The sequence below is a fragment of the Lonchura striata genome, chromosome 1A (genome assembly GCF_050655825.1).
Source record: "Lonchura striata isolate lonStrDom1 chromosome 1A, ASM5065582v1, whole genome shotgun sequence".
Taxonomy (NCBI): domain Eukaryota; kingdom Metazoa; phylum Chordata; class Aves; order Passeriformes; family Estrildidae; genus Lonchura; species Lonchura striata.
In genome coordinates this window covers 26,729,768-26,751,092 of record NC_140741.1, presented here as the reverse complement: position 1 = coordinate 26,751,092, position 21,325 = coordinate 26,729,768, and the positions used below count along the sequence as shown (strand labels likewise).

The following is a 21,325-nucleotide window of genomic DNA, read 5'->3' as shown; positions in this document are numbered from 1 at the left end:
TGAGACTCTTGTAGTGATGCAGCTGATGGAGCAATGAGTAAAGCAGCAAGAAGGGTATCTGGTGTTCATCAGGAGGGGATAATGAGTACTGCATAAGTCAACTTCTGAAAGGAGGATAATGTACAAACTGGAAAGCATACGTCTATAGCAATTAAACTATAGAGCTCTGGTGGAGGGCATGGTCCCCTGGAAGTATGAGAAAATGCCTGTCACAGAAGGAGCTGATTAAGCATGCACAAAAGAGAGCTGTGACTTGGATGCAGACTGCAGGGCTGTTGGCCTTGTGCTTGCCAGCAACCAAGCTCTCCTGAGCAGAGACACTTGCGTGACCAAGACGCTGCTGGCCGGAGCTGTGGGCTGAAGTAAGAATGAGCTGTGATGAGAAACAGCTCTGGAGCAGGGACCTGCAGCTGCAGGGTGGCTGGCTGCACCCAGGGAGCCAGCGGTAGTTAGGGCCCTGCAGTGTCAACAATGTCTAGTAAAAGAAACTGACACCCGTAGTATAGCCAAAATTGTCTGTGGGTATAAATCCAGCTTTTCAGCTCATGGGAAGGGGTCTTGTTGAACAACTCAGAGGAATGCAAGATTTGAATGTGCAAAGGGACAGGATTTCACACTCTTTCTCCAACCAGCTGCCATTTATCAACACATATTTTTGTGAGCTTGCTCGTATCAGCTGGAACGACACCCCGCACCATCCCATTCTGCTCTCTGACCTTCAGCTGTTCACCCCTGCTTGGCAAGTCTCCTGTCTTGTCGTGAAAGCATTCCTGTTGCTGAGCATCAGAGTGATGTGAAAATAACCGCAGTTTTTGCAGCACCAGTTTGCGCTGGATTTGCTGATCTATGGAGAAATGCTGATGTGGAACCTCCCACTCCTTTCCTCCTACTGAGACAGACAGACAGACAGTAGGCTCAGGCAACAGTGAAAGTGAGGTCTTGCTGGAGAGCAATTTCAGCTGCACTTTTTTCTAATCAGTTGTATTTTTGTCTCTTACCATGTCCACACCGAGGCCTCTAGGTATCAGCCAGCTCTGTGCTAAAGAATGGGGTAATAGCAGGTCTTGGCAGGTTGGATGGTGGCAGGGATGCACAACTCATACTGGTAACAGAAAGATAAAAGGAAAGAGACTATTTCATGGGAATATTATGAAATGGAAGAAAAATCTGGTGTCAATTAACTCCAGCCAGCATAATGGGAACACAATACAGGAGCCTCCTACTTCTAGATTTATTTTCAGCCTGAAGAACAATAGTCCAGGGGATGGGAGGCTGAGATCCCTAGACTGATGATTTACCAGGGTTGTCTCATTGACTTATTGCACCTGGCATAGCATCCAACTTCAAGAGACAAGGAGCATATAAAGAGGGCATGTTGTGGCATGGTTTCCCCAGAACCCCAGTTTTCTCCCTTGACGTTGTCCTCCCAGGTGTGTCAATCACTCCTCCTTTCCCCACCCTGACCCATGCCAGCACTGTCTGTCACTTCTGGCATTCCAGAAGTGCATGGAGTGATTGGGCAGTTTCAAAAGATGCCCTCTACCTCCAGGGCCATTGGGCCATCCAGGTGTCCTTTGTGCCCCGAGACCTCCTCTCCTGTACCTGGTTGGTGACTCCCTATCCCTTTCCCGCATCCCCTCCCCCAGGTAAAAGAGAGGGGACTCACACAGTCTGGGAGTTCTTATGGGGCTGTGACAGGATTCAGAGGCCTGTGGGCCAGACTAAAAACTCTGGATTGAACCCTCCATCAGAACTGACTCCTTTCCTTCACCATAGCCTTAAAAGCCTCTCTGACAGCGGGAAACCTGAGGAGCGGAGCCCCTGCGAGGGAAGCTCCATCCTACCACCACCTGAGCTCCGGCTTGCCTGGACCTGTTCTCATGCCCAGCTGCAACATCCAGCTAGCCAAAAGTGTCTCTGGGGTGAAGCACTGCGATTGCTGCTATTTGGTTCAGCAGCGGGGGCCAGAAAAGCCAGGGCACATCCCATTCCTGATATTGGTAACCACCAATATATAATGGTCCTTTGCAGGTATCTTTCTCCTCTGCGTTGCAGAACATTGCCAGGAAAAGAGGAGGAATTATGGGTATGAGACAGGATGCCTCCATGTTCTGAGCTTGGAGACTTGCTGCCAGAAAAAATCCCAGGGTAAATCATGTACTCCTTTTCCAGGGTAGATATATCCTTTTCTAAGTCATGACAGGAATCAGACAGGGTTCCTGCTGTTGTTTCTGTCCCATTGCTGGACATGCCGTCCTGGAAAACTTGTAACACACCCAAAGGAGTAATGACAGAGATTTTAATTGCATCAGCAAGCAGTACTATGGGGTCTCAGATCCTATGATTTAAAGGGTGTGCCAGCCAGGACCGTGTGCTACCTGCAGTTACCAGCCACCTGAATCCCTGGGTTGACCTGAGGACCAGATATGCTCCTCCAGAAGGACTGTTCTACTGCTGCTGGCTTGTCAGCAAGTGACAAGTGACCAAGAGGAAAAATACTTCTGCAGGAAGCTCTTCTGAGAATCCTTAATAGCAGGCTGCCCCAGCACATAACTGACACGAAAGCAACTCAAAAACCTGAACCAACAGGCAGATTTCCAGCAACATTGGCTCAAGGGCATTCAGACTTGCTTATGGCCAAACAGGAGTCAAACACAGTGTGGGATTGCTCAATGAATGGGTCCTTTCAGCTCTGAAATTGTTGTGGGAAGGCAGCTAATGAGACTGTCATGAATTGTAAGGCAGTGAGCATCATGAAACAACTGAAACACAGCCTACACTGTCCACTGGAGGAGTGTGGCCACCCTGTCTCCTGAGCTGTGTCAGTTTCCAGGTAACCAAGACTGTGGCAGGCACATGGTCCTCTAGTTGTACTCGAGTGCTGAACAGTGGCATATGGCCATTCTTCACATGTCTACCCCCAACCTTGGCAAGTGCACAAACAGGAACTGGCACTGCTCTGTGCCACTCTCAGGCTCTGCCCAAACCCAGTGGAATCAAAAGCCTCCAAACACTAGGCCAGAGAAGGACACCAAGTCAGGAACACCTCTTTTTCCTGAAGGAAGCCTTGCCAGGGCCACAATCATGTTGTCCCAGCAGGTGGGAAATCTCTAATCTACAGCCCACAAAGACTCAGTTTCATCTGGCTTCTATGCTGCGGGGATAAACCACCTAACTTGCACAAAGGCAGCTGTAGTATGACAGTGGAGTGTATGTGGAGGAAACAGAAACATGGATCTGAGTTGTTTCATCTTGCTTCGAACAGGTCAAGTATGGAAGGAATTCCTGCCATAAGTTTTACCCAGGTACCACTTTCTGTCCGGCTTCTGTGGAAGTCAGGCTAGAGGTTCAGCAAGGGCAGAAAGGCTGGCACAGGACTTTTGAGTGACCTGATGGACAACCATTAAAAGAACAGGTTTCTCTCACCCACAGTGCATGAAGAGAGCATCTCAGTGTTCAGCAATATCCTATACAGACTGGAAACTGCTAGTTGCTGGAGCTGCACATCCAGCAGGTTAAATCACAGGGCAGAACAACCTGGATTGTCACAGGCAGCTGCCCTGTGATCTGGGAATGTTTCTGGCATCATGTCTCCCTTTTCTCCATGCTAGAGGCTTACAGAGCTGACAGTGCTTTGCTGCAGTGGTGTACTGAAGCTACGAAGAGCAGTACAACTCTGAAAGCTGGTGGAGTCCTTAAGGGTTTTTTGTTTCTCCCAGCAAGTTCACCATCTTCCAGGGAGTATAAGGAACACCAGAACAGCTTGTCTGCCAGGAGCACTTCCAATACATTATCCACACACAATTCCCAGGCAGAGCCCAACAACAGCAGCAACTCCTAGATGTGCATAGCCATGTCATTCTCCTGGGCTACTTGCTGAGTTTTCTGGGCTCAGAGTCCATAGAGCAAATGAGGCAGCAGTAAGGAAGGAAAAAAATGGATAATGATAGAGAGATGGCAAAGGGAAACCTGAAAACCCATGTTACGGTGGGGATGGGTCAATGCCTTGGGTAAAGAGTGAGGAGAGGGAAGCTGTGCTGCAGAGGAGGGACTTCTACTCACACTGCTGCTGGAGGAAGAGTAAATGCTGGTTGGTTCACTAGGGCAGGCAGTAACAGCCTGCTGCTCCTCATCTTCTCCTCCTCCTCCCTGCTCCAGCTGCTGCGGGACAGGGTGGCGCCGGAGCTGCCTGCGTTGGCAGAGGGGGACTCTCACATCAGGTTGGGCAAGTATCGAGCGAGTTCCTAGGATCATGATCCTTCCTTGGCTCTGGAGGCACTTTCCCATGCAATAAAACCTCCTCTGTCCTGCCAGTCTCAACACCTTCCAAATTGCCCCAGTTCTATTACCATGTCATGTGGCTGAACATTAACAACTTCCCAGCCAGGATGATCTCTAGCTCCTCATGTTAAAGGCATCTACTCACCAATTAATATCTTTGGGCCCATTTGTTGTCTTCCTGAAGTGTCAGTCACTTGACCAACTTGACAGTCTTCCAGGATGAAATGGCTGGCTTGCTTGATGGGGGGAAGGCAGTGGACATATACTCTGATGTCAGTAAGGTCTTTGGCCCTGCCACCCACAAAATTCCCCTAGAGAAGATAATGGAAGTATGGGCTGGCTGAGGTAGCAGTGAAGTGGACAGGAAACTGTGAACATCTGGGCCCAAGGAATGCTGATCAGTGGCATAAAGTCTAGCTGGAGGCTTGTAATCAAGGGTGTCCCCCAGGGGTCAATACTGTTGTATTTATTCTGTTTAGCATCTTCATTGATGAACTGTAAGATGAGGTAGAGTGTACCCACAGCAAGTTTGCTGGTGACACAAAACTGCAAGGAGCAACTGACACACCAGAGGGTTGTGGTCCCATCCAGAGTGACCTTGATAGGCTGGGAAAATGGGCTGGCAGGAACCTCAAAAAATTCAATGAGGAGAAGTGCAAAGTCCTTCACCTGGGTAACAATAACCCCAGGGACCAGTAAATACTGGGAACCACCCAGCTGGAAAGCAGCATGACAGAAAAGGACCTGGGGTCCAGTGCTGGGTCCTGTTCTGGGCTCCCTAGTATAAGAGAGTCAGAGACATATTGGAAAGAGTCCAGAGAAGGGGCATGAAGATGACTCAGGGACTGAAGCCTTGCCTAGAGCAGGCACTATTCAGTAAGTTGCAGCTGTCATCATCCAGCCAGTGGTTGCCACAGTAACTGCACTTATGGATGAAGGATAGGAGTTTTCTGGCCTAATGGAACAACTGCTACCTGTCTGGATGTTGTCTCTGTTGCACGGCAGGAAAGGGCAATGCAGTTTTCTGAGGATGAGAAAATAAATACCTTTACCCACACTACACCAAGTGGGGCTTCCCATCTGCTCCACCCTCCTGTGTGCTACTACAGCTCTACACTTCGCAGCCCTGTCCTCCCTGGCAACTGCACTGCTTCCCTAAACACTCAACCCAAAAAGAAAAGCTGCATTAGACAAGAAGGAATCAGCTGACTTAGGCAAGAACTATTGCTTTTTTCAGTTTAAACAGCAGATGTTATCTGCAGCCCTACCAGACTTATCCCAGAGGGAACCAAAGCCTGAACCCCATGAGGATCACAGACCCCTTATTGTCAGCAGCTGAATGGATGTCTGACAGGCTTGGGTAGGGAGCTCATCACCCCCAGGGGTGCTGTCAGTCTAGTTTCCTAACAAGATCTGCTCACATGCATATCCATTACATGCAGGAGTAATAGTAGCAGGGGGGGAGCCACACAAAACCAAAGCCTGGCAGACCTGATGGACCCCTACAGGGCAGCTCCATCCCTGCTCAGAGCAGGAGCAGCTGCACTGATGTATACAGGACAGAAGTCACCCCTGCCTAATGTCCTCACCTACATGATGAACCAAGGGAAGGACAGATAAACCCTTCTGCTCCAAGTCCGCCTCTGCTTCATAGCAAAGCCCTCATGAAGAGACACACCAGATGAAAAGAAGCTACATGGTCACAAGAGGTAGGGATCAGCTATGACCTCTCCTGAGCTCTGTTTTCAGCAGCAGTCACAGGAAAAAAAACCTACTCTGCAGGCTCACCATTTGGAATCCAAAGGACTAACTCCAAAGTATCATTGGAGAGGACTCAAACACAGGCTGGAACACTCTGACCAACTACTGGATTTCCTGCTTTGTTTTCAGTGTGCCAGTCTGGGAGACTACAGCCTCCAGCATCCCATCTGCTGTCTGGGAGAACTGGTAAGAACAGAGCAGACAAGCGTTCACCCTCAAAGAACCCAAGAAAAAAGGGGGCATGTCTTGGGAATGTTCTTACTGTGCACAATGTCCTCTGTATACCCACACGTAACCAACTCAGCTTGGGAAATTTTCACCCATTCTGAGCATTTCCAGCTGTGGCCCCAAAGTCACAACAGCAGTGCTTCAAATTTCAGCCTGATATAAGAACTGAGAGCTCTGAAAAATAAACCAGGGTCTGGGTATCTCTAGATTGGCAAGCCACATTAGCAGACACATCAGGTCTCAATCTTGCCCTACTTAATGATGCAAGTGCTGGTCAAGTACTCATTAAAGGATTACCAGTTCTCTCTGGTGGCCTAATTGGACATGAGACAGACAAAAGAGAGAAATGGGCATATACAAAGGGGACTGATTAAAATTATGGGCAATCTTCAGAAAGCTCTTTGGATGTTCTTTTCTTTTGGAAGGCTCTTTCCTAGGTTATTTTGGACAGAAAAAACAAAGAAGGCACTCAGCACCTGGATCCATCCTAGGGACAATAAGTTGCAGTCAATTCTCCCGTGTGAGCTGACACCGCACTACCTTACACAGAGCATAGCTATTGAGCACTAAATACTGCTCTCTCCAGCAGGAGATGTGATGCTTGGTTGCCATCAACAGCAGTTAAAGGGGTCTGACAGACAAAAAGGAGGATTGGTTCCTGTATGGGGAATGGAGGCAAAGTACATTTAAGTCACTTCCAACTTACCCAATCCTCCCTCTGGGCTGGGAGTACAGACAAACCCAGGACATGGCAAGTTATAGTCTGGTTAAGGTCACCCCAGGGCTGCAGTGACTGCCACCTTCCTGTCACTTAAAGCATAGCACAGTTAAGAAGGGTGACAGCAAAACCTTGCCTGGGCAGTTCTCAGCCCCCTACAAACTCTGTGCACATAACAGAAGTGGCACCTCACCCCTACCCCAGCAGGGCCACACAGATTGTTGAGGTCCACCTGGCTAGCAGATGGCAGCCTTCAGGTGCAGCACAAGAAGTCACTGTTCCCCAGCAATGAATCCCCCGTGCTGTGTAATGCAAAAGCAGCTGGCAGGGGTTGCATTGCTCACTGCTCCAAGTGACCTGGCTGGACCCTGCTCCCTCCGCCACAGCCCCGCCAGCCACCTCCACCCACTGCTGAGGCACCAGTGGTCCAGCAAAGGGCAGCTCAAAGACAGCACCCATCAGACTACCCAGCTGTCTTGCCTACCCAGCAGCACCCCCTTGAGTGAGGAAAGGTCCTGCCATGTCCTCACCTGTGAGGGCTCAAAGATACCTAGGGCAGTTTCATCTTGATGAGACCATGAGTGGAAAAAAAGGTCATTTCCAGCCTATGCTCACACTTTATTATATACAGAGACACAGTGAGTGTAAGAACATCAACATGGGACATGGACAGTAAGGGATGCCCAAAGGCATTCCCTTCTGTCCCCTTGGTGCAACCAGTCAGCATAATTTATACAAATAATACAATATTTGAACAATAAATAAGTTTGATAAATTAGATCAAGAAATAAAAAAAAAACCGTAGAAAGACAAAGCAGCAAGGAATGATTTTGAGGACTGTGACACATTCACAGCAGTGACAATACCATCACCATCTCACCTGCACACTGGCAGCTGGAGCACAGACCCCTATCAGCACTTTTCTCTCACTGTACTATGACAAAATCCAGCTGAGAAGGGGCAACCAGGAAGAGTCATACAGATCATTAGTGCTGTGTTGTCATGGTCTAGGAGCCTCTGTCCTTCAAAAGCCCCTTCAGAAAAGGTGCTTGAAAACAAGGTACAGCTGCAGACCCACTGTGTGCAGCCACAGCTTGTCTGTTTGGCACAGGAAAAAAAATCTCAAACCGGTCTCTTCTGTCCTTCAGATGGACACTGGCACAGTTATTAACTGGGTTGGGGCAGGGGGTAGTGGGGGGAACATCTCTAAGGAATAAGGGAGAGAAGAGATGAGGCAATGCTCTCTTTCACTTGTGGGAGGCAGAGATGCTCTCATTCATGATTCCAGAGGTCTGGCACACTCCTTCCACATACCCTGGTGCTGATAGACACCAGGTGGGTGACAATGCCAGCCAATCCCCTGGCTAGGAAGGGGTTACCACAAGGACTGCAGGGATGTTGCTCAGAAGTCAAGAGTTACAAGTCAAAGGACAGCAGTAAAAGGCTGTCACTGGTAATCCAAGGGAAAAGTAACACTAAAATAGCCAGTCCCAAACCTCCGGAGAGGCCACACAGATTTTACCCCCCCACAACCCCACCCCCCGTAGCATCAAGGCCTCCAGCTCTCTCCCGAAGATGCTGGCAGCTGGCAGTGAGGGAGACAAGGACTCTGTCCATCATGGATAGCTCTCAGCAGAAAGGAGACAACTTGAAACCTGTTCCCTCCTACCAATCTCCTTCCCATTTTGCCCCCAGAGAAGGATGTTGGCATGTGAAGAAACCAGGAATGGAGGGAATAGGGCAGCGAGAGAGAAATGGGAACAGAGGGAGATCTGGGATGGGGAACCTGACCCCTCTGACCTCACATGTACAAACTGTTACTCATCCAGGCCTGGTATCAAGTCTGCAATACTGTCCACATAGTAATTGGGCACCAGATCCTTGGCAGCAGCGCTGTCGCTGGCCATGTAGGCCTGCGCCTCTTCCAGGCGGGACACGCCTGTCAGGGTGAGAATGGTGGAAAGGCCGCAGTTCTTGCCGAAGAGGATGTCTGTCTCCAGACGGTCTCCCACCATGAGGGTGCGGGATGGGTCGACACCGAAACGCTCCACGATGCAATCAAACATGTACGTGTTGGGCTTCCCCACCACCAGCGCCTTGCGGCCCGAAGCCGTTTCCACCGCGGCTGTGAGGCTGCCAGTCCCTGCAGGGAGGGAAGGAGGAGGAACAGAAGTAGCCGCGGGAAGCTCAGCACCCCGGGTCCCGCCACAGGACAGGCAAGCGGGACGCTGGCAGCCCTGCCTCGGGAGCTGGCAGGGACGTGCCGGGGCATCCCGGCTCGCCCTGCCGCCCAGGGACAGCGAGCCCCACCCGAGGCCACCCGCCAGCAGCCCCTTCCCCCCGGGCGGCGCGGCACGGGGCGCGGGCTCACCGGGGGTGCGCTGGCCGTCGCTGAGCGGGTGCCAGGGGTCGGGGTCGGTGGCCACCAGCAGGCACTGCGGGTCGCGCAGGTAGCCGCAGGCCTGCGCCAGCTTGGCGAAGGTGAACTGGTCGTCGTAGCCCACCAGGACGGCGCGCACCGGCTCGCCGGGCGCCGGCTCGCCCTCGCCCGCCAGGCGCAGCCCCGCGTCGCGCACCTCGCCGCGCAGCCCCTCGCCGCCCAGCACGAAGACGCGGCCGGCCCCGCTCCCGTTCCCGCCGCCGCCGAGGAGGCGCTGGCGGAGGAAAAGCGCGGAGCAGAGCGCGGAGCTGAAGACGTGCTCGGCGCGCACGCCGCGGAAGCCGAGACGGCTGAAACGCCGCTCCAGCTCGGCCACCGAGCGGCGGCTGTTATTGCTGACGAAAAGGGCGGCCTTGCCGCTACGCCGCAGTCGCTCCAGCAGCTCGGGGGCGCCGGGCACGGCGCGCTCGCCCGCCCACAGGACGCCGTCGCAGTCGAAGAGCAGCCCCTGCGCCGGACCCAGCACCTCCCGCAGCCCCGCGCCGCTCAGCCGCCGGCAGCTCGCCATGCCGCCGCCGCCGCCGCCGCCGCAGCCCGCTGGCCGCCCCGCCCCGCCGCGCAGCCAATCACCGCCCCCCGCCGCGCCCCGCCCCGCCGCGCAGCCAATCACCGCCCCCCGGGCCCCCCTCCGCCACCAATGGGAGGCCCTGACGCTCCCAGGGGCAGGGCCGGGCCGAGCGCCGGCCCCCAAAGTGACGGACGGAGAGGGGGCGGGGACAGGCCCGGGCCGCTGCCCATTGGCTGGAGCCGCCGCGCCCGGCCCGCGCCGCCGCGCAGCGCCCCCTGCCGGCCGGAGGGGCCTGTGGCAGCGCCGCCGCCATTTCGGCCCGGCCCCGCGCCACCGCCTGCGACATAGGACATACACTCCAAATATATGCATCTATACATATATATATATAGATATATATATATATTTCTATATTCATATATATATCCATCTGTGTGTTCCTGGGGCAATGCATTTTAAGGCAAAATGGGGCTGCGGTCATGGCTGAGGAGCTGCGAATGGCCCCATGGGGCCAAGCTGCTTGCTGGCCCGCAAGCTGCAAGCAGTGTCTGGGCCTGCAGTGGGGGAGCTGGGCAGGGGTCTCGGCAGGGAGCTGCTGGCTGGGCTCTGGCAGGGATGTGGGTAGTGAGGGGAGGCGGAGACAGAGACGGAAGAGAGAGAAGGCAAGCAAAGCATGCCAGGTGGTGTGAGCCAAGGGAACAAGGTGGAGGACCAAGAGATGATGTCCCTCAGGCCACCATGGCATTTCCACAGTGTCTGCTGGGTCCCAGAGGAGTGCCGGATCCCAACTCTCCAACCTGTGATTCCTCCATGCCTCTCACCTGTTCAGTTCTCTGTGGTCTGTCCTTCTGGGGCCGATGTGGCCAAGCGGCTTCCTCCTGCAGGCAGTGGCTGCCCCTGATCTGTGGTTGCTGGCACACAGTCCACAGTAGCCTCTGTGTCAGCCTCACCAGTGGAAGGCTTGGGGGATGGTGGGGCATCTCGGCTGGGCCGGGGTGCTGGCTGCGGAGGCAGCGGTGGTGGGATGGAGGGGGCTCGGCTGGGCACTGTCCGTCGTGGCAGGGCTTTGGGGCTGGCTGCCTGGGCAGGAGCCGTGCTCCGGGGCTGCGTCGCAGCCGGCGGTGGCATTGCGGGTCGGGCCGGAGCTGGGCGTTTGCCTGAAAAGAAAGCTGAGGTGGGCTGGGCTCCTTTCCACTGGGGTCTCTCCAAAGGGCAGAGGGGACTGCAGTGCTAGCCATGCCTCAGGCAGGGGTCTGCAGATAGGTGGTGGGACAAATTGCCCCTTGCCCAACTGCTGTCCTGAAGACAAAAACACACACTAGCTTTTCTCAGGGCTTTTCCCTCTTCCCTTCATAAAGGGCCATGAGCTTTGACACCTCTTTACTGGAGGTGTTCAACCCAACACTGGAGGATATACTCCATCCATCCCATGGCCCCATCTTGGCTGGATCCTGGCCATGCTGACCTGGCTAGAGGCCTTTCCCCTCATTTGGTGACAAGCACATCCCCAGTGCCCGCTTGGGTGGGCAACAGCAGCAGGAGGATGACTAAACCACAGGAGGTGGCATTGGAGGGTGTAATTTCTGGGGTGCCCTAACCTTTGCGGGTGTTGTTGTCAGTCATCACTGGAGCTGGTGGCCCTGCATCTTCAGGAGATGGCCTGGGCAGTCCTGGGGATGCCGGCTGGGACCTGGTCTCAGGGTCCCTGGAGGTGCTGTGCAGAGGAAAAGGCAAGTCAGGCTTTGGTTAGGCACGGTGGTCCTGGCTGTGAGGCACCTTGCAGCCACCTCTGAGGATACGGCCCTGGCGTGGGATGGGATGGAGGGAGGACATGGGGAGAGCTGGGACAGCCAGAGCCTCTAGCTTCCATCAGACTTACGCCTCTCCATCCAAAAGGGTGGGGGTGCTGGCTGGAGGGGTCGCAGGAGGTGGTTCTTCCACAAGGCCAGTCTTGCAAAGTCCAGTGTTTGTGGGTGGCATGAACATGCCCGAGACATTGAAATCTACCTCTGGGTGAAGACAAAGGAGGACATCCTGTGAGGAAGCACTTGCCACCCAGAGCAATGACCCCAGAGCAGGGAGCCAGAGCAGCCTCCCGCTTCTTTCCTCCTGGAGATGGAGAAATGTTCCTTTCCCTTCCTCTTTCTGTTACTCTCTGATGCAGCCCACCAAGTGATGCCCTGGCCCTACCTCCAGGGAAGAGAGTGTCCACGTTCTGGATGAGGGCTTCCACCACAGCCTGGATGGAGGAGACCGAGGCCAAGTCCAGTTGCATGGGGTCTCTGAGAGACAGCGGTGGGGGAGGCATCAGAAAAAGGGTTTGGGGTTTTTTTTGTTCATTCCACAGGGGTCAGGGTCTGAATGGAAGGTAGCCCAGCCAAGGGCTATGGCAACTTGGGTGATGAGCCTTTTTCCCTGTCTTGGGAACCCTGGTTTGGTGCTGGAGGCCAGTGGTGTTGAAAGCCACCCATGTCACAAGTGCTTTGGGTCTCAGCCCCCTCCTCTACTGCTTTGCAGAGTGGCTAAGAGGACATGTGCTTGGTGAGGGGACATGCAACCTGGGGAGCATGGGAACAAGGGACAGGACTTGAGGATGGAAGAGATGTAAGTGATTTAGACCAGCCTGAAGGCTGCTGGATCAGACTTTGCCATGGCATTTGCCTTCAGGGCACCAGCTGGGGCTAGGGAGCTGCCTCCCAGCCCTTCAAACCCGACCTTACCCTGTGCTCTGCTGTGACCACAGCAGGTTTGGGCCCAGCACAATGGCAATGTTGCTGGGAGTCATTTTATTCACCTCCTGGTGTTCAGCCAGCTTGGCTAAAAACTTGATCAGATACCTATGGAGTGAAAGGAGGGCAGGGGTTTAGTAGGCAGGGATTTGGGGAGGGAATGGTTACCCCTGTTAATTGCTTGGGGCTGAAGAAGCCCTGTTCTGACAAAACACCTGAGATTGTTGTAGCTGTCCTGGGGCAGGTGGCTGCAGGTGTCTCGCAGGCTCTGCACACGGCTGTCACTGTCCTTTAAGCTGTAAGAGAGAAGGAGGAGCAGAGAGCTCAGCTTGTTCCCTGTGGCAGAGAGGGACACAATGGACAATGGGGAAGGCCAGTGTTGGCTGTCCCATGCAGGCCATAGCCCTGGAGATGGAGATGTCCTGCTTTACTGGGCAGTGAAGGCAGGCATCCACAGAGGCTCAGTGTCCATATCTCCCCAAATGAGACAGAGCACCCCTGCTCCGAGTGACGGGAAGGATGGAAGGGGTTGACTGGGGGCTTTTTGAGACCTACCAGGGACTTCCACCCCAGTGTCTGGACCCACCTGGCCACTTTGACCCATTCATCATAGAGTTCGAATGTCATCAAAGGCTGGGGCAGCTCCCGCAGGTAGGACTTCAGTGCACCTGGGAGGAGAGGGGCAGCAGTGGAGCTGATGGCAGCTGAGGGATGGCAAGGACTGCCCAATCGTGTCCCCCACCCTGCCTTGCTGGCACTCACCAGCCACAGCATGGGGGTCTGAGTAAAACTCCTCCAGGGCATTGGAGCCACTGGCCAAGCTGCTCTTCAGCTTCCTCAGCACTGAGGCGCCCGCTGCCAGCCGGAAGAGTCCCTGGGGGTGGGATGGAGTGGGAAGGGATGCATTTTGAGTTTGGGAGGAGTGCATCTTGGGGGAGAAAGGTGATGAGGGGGTCTGGAGCACTCCCTACCTCCTCCTTCATGCCGGAAGCCAACAGCATCATGACACAGGCTTCGATGGGAAGCGCAATCTCCCGGCCCAAGCTCTTGAGGTGTGTCTCTAGGGACACACCATAGTACCCTGCCACCGGAGTGTCTGTCGTGAAGGAAGGTTCTGGAAGAGGAAGGAAAATGTCAAGAGGGATGTTGGACACTGGCACCATCCAGCATTTGGCCATGGCAGCATCCTTGTCCAAGCTGAACTTGGCTGGCTATAGGCAGAGGCAGGACAGGCAGCATCCCCAGTCCATGTCAAGCTGTGGTCCCCAACCTACCAGTCCAACATGGTAGGCAGCAGCAGTGAAGGGAGGGAAAATGAGTCTTTTCCAGCTTTGCTGGCATCACTTGTATTCCTCGGGCTCAGCTGCAGCCCTTGCTAGGCTGCGTGGAGAGCCAGAGGGTACCTGTCTGTCTGTGGCTTTCCCTCAGCTCTGCTAGAGCTGAGTCCAGAGATTCCAGTGACTGCCGGTGGTACTGGGCTTGGATTTCCAATAGCTGCCAGACAGAGGACAGGCAAACAGCATTCAGTTGGCACTAGCCCCTCTCAGAGGGGTGCCCATTCCCAGGACACTGTACCCACATGAAGACAGGGCGACAAGGGAGCTGCAAGGAGAGCCCACCTGGGGTCCATGGGACTATGTCTGTAGTAAGGGGTAGAGGGCAGATTGGAGAGGGATATCTTCAGGACAAGCTGCTTGTTTGCACTTGGTGCTAGTGGTGGCATTAACCTGCAGTGGCTGGAGCAAGACCAGCTATAGGCATCTGCTGATGCCATGATCTGTCCCTTGCCCTGCCTGGGGACACTTGGTGTGGATGGGGGCAAGGCTGGGCTCAGACATGTTGGAGTCAACATTCACACATGGGAGAAGTGAGACAGAGGACTTACTTTGATGAAGTAGCTGGCGTAGATGTCCTCTTTGGTGGAGAAGTGGTAGAGGTCAGCCATGTACTCGTCCTGGGAAGGGAGACACAAAGAAGAGCAATCTTCCATCCCCTCCCTGGCATCCAAAGAAGAGGAGACACCTTCATGAAGCCCTTTCATCTGGTCTGTGAATGGTCTAGACAGGGTCTCTGGGGGGAATGGGGCTTTCTCCTTGCTTCCATTAGTTGTGTTTGGGTAGGGGCAGCAATCTGCCCCATGATCAAAGTCTTGGCATAAGTGGCTCAGAACAAGAGGTCTCTGCACCTTCAGCTCCAGTGAGCTCACGAGCTCTGCCAGATGAGGCACTGGGCTTTTCAGAGACAGTGCAGAAGTGGAGAAAGCTGATGGGAAACCTCCCTGCCACCCATGACAGATCTTAGCTCTGCTGTTTTCCAGCCTGAGGGGACCCCAAGTGCTCCCTGATTTAGCCCCTGGACCCTCCTCTCTGCAGCAGCTTGCGCTTTGAATTCCTTTACCCTTTTTCTTCCCTGAGCTTGGGCCATCTCCCTATTTCTGCTTGAGGGGCCCATTTGCTTTCAGAGGGCAGGGCATGCTGGCTGGCTGCAGTCCACCTCAGCGTGGGGTCACCTCGGACAAGACTGGTGGAAGGGAGCAGGTCTGCAGCCCTGGAGTTGATCCATAGGGGAGAGCAAGTGACCATCTCACCTTGCACTGCTCCACCTTCCTCTTCACCTCCTCCTCTTCTTCCTTCAAGATCTCCAGTTTGTTGGCAGCAGAAGATGCCCCTGGGCCAGCACCAGCTCCAGTGCTGTTACTGGAATTCTTGGCAGCTTGGTTCAGCCTTTGGGGTAGGAAAGAAGAGGTGCATTTATGGTCTCAGTGCCAGGAATGTTGGGTAGAACAGGTGTGTAGACTTCCAGAGAAATCTTGCATGGCAAGGGTTGGAACGAAGTGACCTCAGTGTCCCAAACAACACTAGGGCACTTTGCTGCTTTTAGCAGCAGAGCTGCCCTTCTCTCTGGTGCTATGGAATCAGCATCTGAGACCAGAGCAGGATGCACCTACAGAGAGGAGCTAGCTGGGTGCTTCAGAAGAGCTATTGAAAATTGACTCTCTAGGGCAATTATCCTCCTCTCTCCCTGAACCTGTCTGGGGGCTGTGCTCTGTATGTCCAGGCCTCCAGGGGTGCAGTGTGCCCCATACCGGCTCTTGATTGTGTTCCAGTCAGAAATCAACTTCTGAAGAGTCTTCTTGTGCTTCAGGATGGTGGGGAGCTCCTCCTGGGGGAGAGAGGGCCACAGTGAGTGGGGGAGGCCTGGGGGCACAGGAAGAAGTGGTGAGCTTGGAAAGTGGAGCCAGTAGAGCAGCCAGGACTACCTCACTGAGCTTGTTGAGCGGGTGCAGGACATAGTGCTCCAGGGCAATCTCAAACTCAGCCATGATTTTGGCCAGTGAGCTCTGTATGCAGCAACCCATCTCCAGGGCTTTCCTGCGTGGGACAGAGATGAAATGACTGTGGGCTGGAGCCATGCTCCTCTCTGACCCAACATCCCCACTGTACCTGTACCCATATGGGACCCTGAGCCAGCTCCTGGCCCTACTCTGCAATTGGAGGCTGAAGGTGCTGGCTGTCCCTTCTCCCAGTGCAACAACAGTGTTTGCTCTGGGGACATGGTTTGAACCATGGCAGCCCCTCAGCCAAGTCAGGGTCACTAACAGAATCTGGCATCTTTAGGGGTCCCCCTGGCACTTTCTCCCACCAGTACTTACCCAAGGCTGGATTCTGTGTCCAGGTCTTTGAAGCTCTCAGCCATCGCCATGGATAGAGCCATCAAGGGCAGCTTCTTCTGCACAGAGCCAAGCATTTGGGAGAGAAGTGGTGACACCACTGTGCCTGGCCATACTGTGGTGCTCCTCACCACGGGGCACCATGGATGCCAGAGCTCAAGAGGGTTTGGGAAGGAACATAGACAGCAAGGGCTTTGGAGGGTTACACAGTGCAAAGACACCGTCTCTCAGGAGTGTCCCAAATTAGTGATGGTTGAGAGGGTTGCTCTGCCCTGCTCATCCCAGGTGCATGCTGGAGGCCACTGCTGACAATGGGGCCTGGGCTTGGCATAGCTTTGGGCCACCCTTCAGCAAAACTGGCAAAGCAGGGGGCTGGCATCCCTGTTGCTAGCAAGGGACAGAGCTGAGGTGAGCACAGGCTGCAGGGGGGAGATTTTTCTCACCACTCGCTTGTCCATCTCGGTGCCACACTGTCCCTGCAGGCAGGCTTGGAGCCTTTTGGACACACTGTGAGCTGCTCGCTTGGCTGGCTCAATCCTCTGCTCAATCTGGGGGCAGAAAAATGGGACTGGAGAAGCCATTTTGTCAACCATGGGCACCTCAAGGCCATTTCTTCACTACCCAGCTCTGGGTGAGGATGGCCTGCTGTGTTGGGTTTGCATGGGCTGGTTTTTGGTAGCAGGGGGGCCACAGAGGTGGCTTCTGTGAGAAGCTGCCAGAAGCTTCCATCACACCCGGCAGAGCCAATCCCTGATGGCTCTGAAGATGGACATGCTGCTGGCCAAGCCTGGGCCTATTAGAGATAGTGGTAATGCCTCTGTGGAAACATATTTAAGCAGACAATCAAAACAAAGTGGGGACACTGTTTTTTCCTAATCAGGGAAGAGAAGGATGTGAGAACATGTGAGGGAAACAACATCGAGACACCAAAGTCAGTGGAGAAGAAGGGGAGGAAGTGCTCCAGACACTGGAGCTAAGATTCCTCTGCGGGCCATGGTGAGACTATGGTGGAGCAGCTGTGCCCCTGCAGCCCACGGGGATCCACGCAGGGACAGAGATCTACCCACAGCCCCTGGGGATCCACGTGGGATGCAGAGATCCATCCACAGCCCATGGGGAAGGTGCTCACACCAGAGTGGGTGGATGCCTGGAGGAGGCTGTGATCCAGTGGGAGACCTGATGGAGAGAGGGCCCCTGCTTCCAGGCTGGAGCAGCTGGTCCTTGGAGAATTGTACCCCATGGAAGAGTGCCCTATGCTGCAGCAGCTTTGGGAGGACTGCTGCACATGAGATTTGGAGCCAAGATGGAGAAGTTCACAGAGAACTCATGTCTCCCGTGGGAGAGACCCCACGGTGCAGCACAGCAGTGGAAGGACTCCTCTCCCTCAGCAACAGAAGATGTTGGGTGATTAAGTGACAAAAACCCCCACACCCTGTCCCCTGCACTATCAGTGGGAAGGAGGAAAGCATTGGGGGAAGAAAAGGTGTTTTTAAGGTCTTATTTTACTTCTCATTATTCTCCTCTGATTTTGTTAGCAACAAATTCACTTTGTACCTCTAAGTGGAGCCTGTTTTGTCCTTGGAGTGTTTTCTCCTGGTCCTTAACTCATGAAGCCTTCATTAATTTTTTCTCTCCTCTGCCCAGCTGTGGCAGGGGAAAACAAGTAAGCAACTTTCATGGGTACATGGCATTTGGCCATTGTCAAACCACAACACCTGCCCAGCATCCTGCCACAGCCCGGAGCATCTGGTCCAGTGAAAAGGGAGCACAACTCCTGGTCAGGATTCATCCCTCTGAGCAGATGGGAAAGCCCTTCCTGGTAGCAGAAGCCTGCCAATCCCTTAACACCATGGTCCTGAAATCACCCTCTGGCACACGGGCAGATCCCAGTGCCGTGACTTGGATGTGCTGGCAGGGAGCAGGGCAGGCTCCCACGCCCAGGCACAAGCAGACACACGCCTGCTGGCCCAGCCCACACCTCACCTGCAGCAAATCTTCTGACAGGAGCTCAGTTGCTTCTTGGGCTCTGCAGAGGAAGGAGAAGGAAGTATAAGTGAATGAAGATGACCTCCACCCAGCTTCTTTGGGAAGGCAGGTCCTTATGCATCCTGCCCGCCTCTCTTTGGGCTCCTGGGAGCAGGAGACAGGCTATAGCCTGGACCAGCAGATACAAGGCTATGGGTAGAACGAGTCTGGGAGGACAAGAACAGCAGGAGCAGGGCAAGGGAGCTAGCTTTCCTGGCTGGTGGACATCCTGTCAGACAGGGTTTCCAGGTCAGTGCACCTCAGTCAAGAAGTCCAGATGTGACCTGTGTTTCTGGATTCAGAGTGCTTAGCAGGGCCACAACAGGAGCAGGACATTTACTGCCTCTGACTGCCTCATCTCTCCCCTGAAGGTGAATCCAGGGCAGTGATGCTGCAGTCTGGCACACATCTTTGCAGGCCAGGGTAGTCAGGAGCTGTGGGGCCATTGGTATGGGAGCAAGGGTGTCCTTGTGGTCCAGCTGGGGCCCAAGACCAACACCAGCCCCTCCAGAAATGCCTACACAAACCCAGCTTTTTGTGGTTCTGCTCAAAACCAAATTCAAAACCCTCCAGTCACCTTGACTCTAAAACCTCCCTGATGCCTCCTATAGAGGAAGTCTTGCTTTGCAGCCTGCTATCATTGCTATGTCCCAGGAAACCCGTTTGATTTCCATCTGCTGCTGCTTTTTCCCCAGTTCACATTTCTCTCTTTTCACTGCCTGCCAAAGCCAACGTGGGATGAGGATGTGGAGCTGCAGGGAACATGGGTGGTTTGATTGAAGGCAAGCAAGATCATGTGAGGTCATGGTCCACAGAGGAGAGGCTCTACAGCAGGTGAAGAACTTGCTCCTGGACTTCACCAGGCTTCCCTGCCTGACATTAAGCAAAAGGAAGGTGCATCTGTCATGGAGATGAGAAATCTTGAGGGAAGAGGGATGGGAAAGGGCATCATGCTCCCTTCCAGGGAATGCAAGGAAAGCAAGAGGCCACCAGCATATAGGAGTTGCTTCCTTGTGGTTGATTTGCTAGCCTGGCTGAAGGACCTCAGTGGTTCAGGGGACAGGCTTGGTCCCACTTAGCCACTCAGTGCTGGGAACCTGCAGAGGTGGCAGTAGGAAAGGGAGTGAGGGGGCTGGGCAGGGAGGGCCCAGCCCTGTAATTTCAGTTCTGGGTTTTGCAAGGGGATGGCTTTGGAAAGCCAAAGAGAAAAAGCAGGAAATGGCAGAGGTAGAGCAGGGACAGAGGGTTTTGTGTGAAGCTGTATGTCCACCATGGGTCCATCTGAGGACCACTGGTTCTCGCCTCAAAGGGCATTCTGGGCTGCTCACGCTGCTTGGGCTGGCTAGAGCTGTGCAGGGCATTTGGTTCCTGTGGGGCACCCCAGACTCAGCAGGGAGGGCAGGTCTCAGCCTGATAACCCTCCTGGTCACTACACAGCCAGGGGCATGTGGCTGGAAGATCCCTCCCCATTGCCCCACTGCCACACTGCCCCACAGTCTGACAAGCTTGGGAAAGTCCTGTTTCCTGGTGAATGCAGGAATGTGGGCCCTGGGAGAGGTATCTGTGCTTGAGGATAATTTACTGCTGAGCAGCACCAATGCAGCCTTCACAAAGCCCCTCAGGTTATGCTGAAGATGCTCTAAAACTAAAGTTTTTCCCCCCTTTCCCCTTTTCCCAGGCCACCAGCACTGGGAGGTCAGTCCAGCCCCAGTGCAAGCTCCCCAGGACCCACATCCCGCTCCCTTCGGTACAGGTAGTGGAGAAGTCCTTACCTAATGGTGATGTTGGGATGGGACAGCTGCTGGCGCATTCGATTAAACTGTCTTTTCATCATCTTGAGAGTCAGGAGGAGATCACAAAAGCTGCTCTGCTTGGCTGTACCCGCTCAGCTCCCCTCGGTAATGCCTGGCATCGGATGCTTGCAGCCCCTCTTCTCTCTGGAGCCACTTTGCTTTTCCCGGAGGACTTCTCCCTCCTTACTCCTCTTCCTCCCTCCCTCGTTCCCTCTTTTTCTGTTTCCCCAGCTGGTCCCCTCCCTAGTCCCTCCCTAGGGATGCCCTGCCTGCTTTCTTTTCCCCTCCCTTGAGCTTCGTTCCCTCGCTCCCTCTCCTTTTCTGAGCTTCCTTCCTCCTCCGTCCGCCCCTGCGCCGCAGATCAGGTAAGAACAGTTCAGAGCTCCTGCTCCGTTCTGTGTTCCTGTCACCAGCCCACAAGTAAAAATAACTTCAGCCCAGCCTTAAAGGGGAAATTTTATTACAGCACACACATAACAAGGCAGGACAAGCACATGCCGCTGCCGAGCCCGAGTGAAGGGCCCACGCTCTTTCTTGCTGTCTGTCTTAGCTGGGGTGGTTCCCTTCCTCCCCCTGCCCAGCTGTGCCGCGGGGCAGCCCGTGCCGCTGCCAGCCGGCTGTGCGCTCATACGGGCACCCCATGTGCACCCTGCCCTACCTGTCACCCAACTCTGCCAGCGCTCCTCGGGCACCTCTCCACGCTCAGGGGTGCAGCTCCACCCTCTTCCCCTGAGACATACCGCCTTGTTGTGACAAAAGCAGCAAAGCACAGGCAGCAAAGCCACCCCTGCGCCCCTCACGCTGCTCTCCCCCCCTGCCGTCGCTGAGGCTGCGGCCAGCGGCGGCTGCCGGGTGCCTCCGGAGCTCCCTCCCCCCGCCAGGAGAGAAGAGCTGCTCCGAGCAGGGCCGGCAGCACCCGCAGTTGCACCGGGACCGCAAACTCCCGGTTCTCAGGCTCAGCTGTTGCCTGCTTTCTCTGCAGAGCTGCACCAGAGCTCATATCCTTTTTTTTTTTTTTTTTCTCTTTTTGTCGAAAAACATCCACTTCACACCACCACGACTTTTGGTGTTGACTCTATGAGATGTGTATCTCAACTTATTTCTGGCTACCAGCAGATAGGACGTTTCACCTGCACTAAGAGAGGGCAGAGGTTGCTGTTGGCAGGGTTACA

The 21,325-nt window shown here is 54.4% G+C and overlaps 2 protein-coding genes across 3 annotated transcripts; both read right to left on the bottom strand.

Annotated features, from left to right (window-relative positions):
* Window positions 1-7,582: 7,582 nt before the first annotated feature.
* PDXP (pyridoxal phosphatase) lies at window positions 7,583-9,986 on the bottom strand. Its single transcript, XM_021553936.4, has 2 exons — window positions 9,360-9,986; window positions 7,583-9,131 (listed from the first exon to the last, which is right to left on the bottom strand). Exons 1-2 carry the CDS (start codon window positions 9,934-9,936, stop codon window positions 8,806-8,808), a joined length of 903 nt encoding a protein of 300 aa, XP_021409611.1. The 5' UTR covers window positions 9,937-9,986; the 3' UTR covers window positions 7,583-8,805.
* SH3BP1 (SH3 domain binding protein 1) lies at window positions 8,994-21,024 on the bottom strand. Of its 2 annotated transcripts, XM_085569202.1 has the most exons (19): window positions 20,133-21,024; window positions 18,319-18,361; window positions 16,779-16,883; window positions 16,318-16,394; window positions 15,925-16,036; window positions 15,751-15,827; window positions 15,253-15,388; window positions 14,551-14,619; window positions 14,069-14,159; window positions 13,637-13,779; window positions 13,428-13,539; window positions 13,252-13,333; window positions 12,881-12,961; window positions 12,657-12,773; window positions 12,127-12,218; window positions 11,816-11,945; window positions 11,535-11,650; window positions 10,758-11,093; window positions 8,994-9,131 (listed from the first exon to the last, which is right to left on the bottom strand). In XM_085569202.1, the coding sequence occupies exons 1-18, from the start codon at window positions 20,192-20,194 to the stop codon at window positions 10,762-10,764; spliced, it is 1,977 nt and encodes a 658-aa protein (XP_085425328.1). In that variant the 5' UTR covers window positions 20,195-21,024; the 3' UTR covers window positions 8,994-9,131; window positions 10,758-10,761. The 2 variants fall into 2 exon arrangements, with proteins under 2 accessions (XP_085425328.1, XP_021409647.4); XM_021553972.4 differs by lacking the exon at window positions 8,994-9,131 and having other exon boundaries at window positions 10,284-11,093.
* Between the last annotated feature and the right edge of the window lie 301 nt (window positions 21,025-21,325).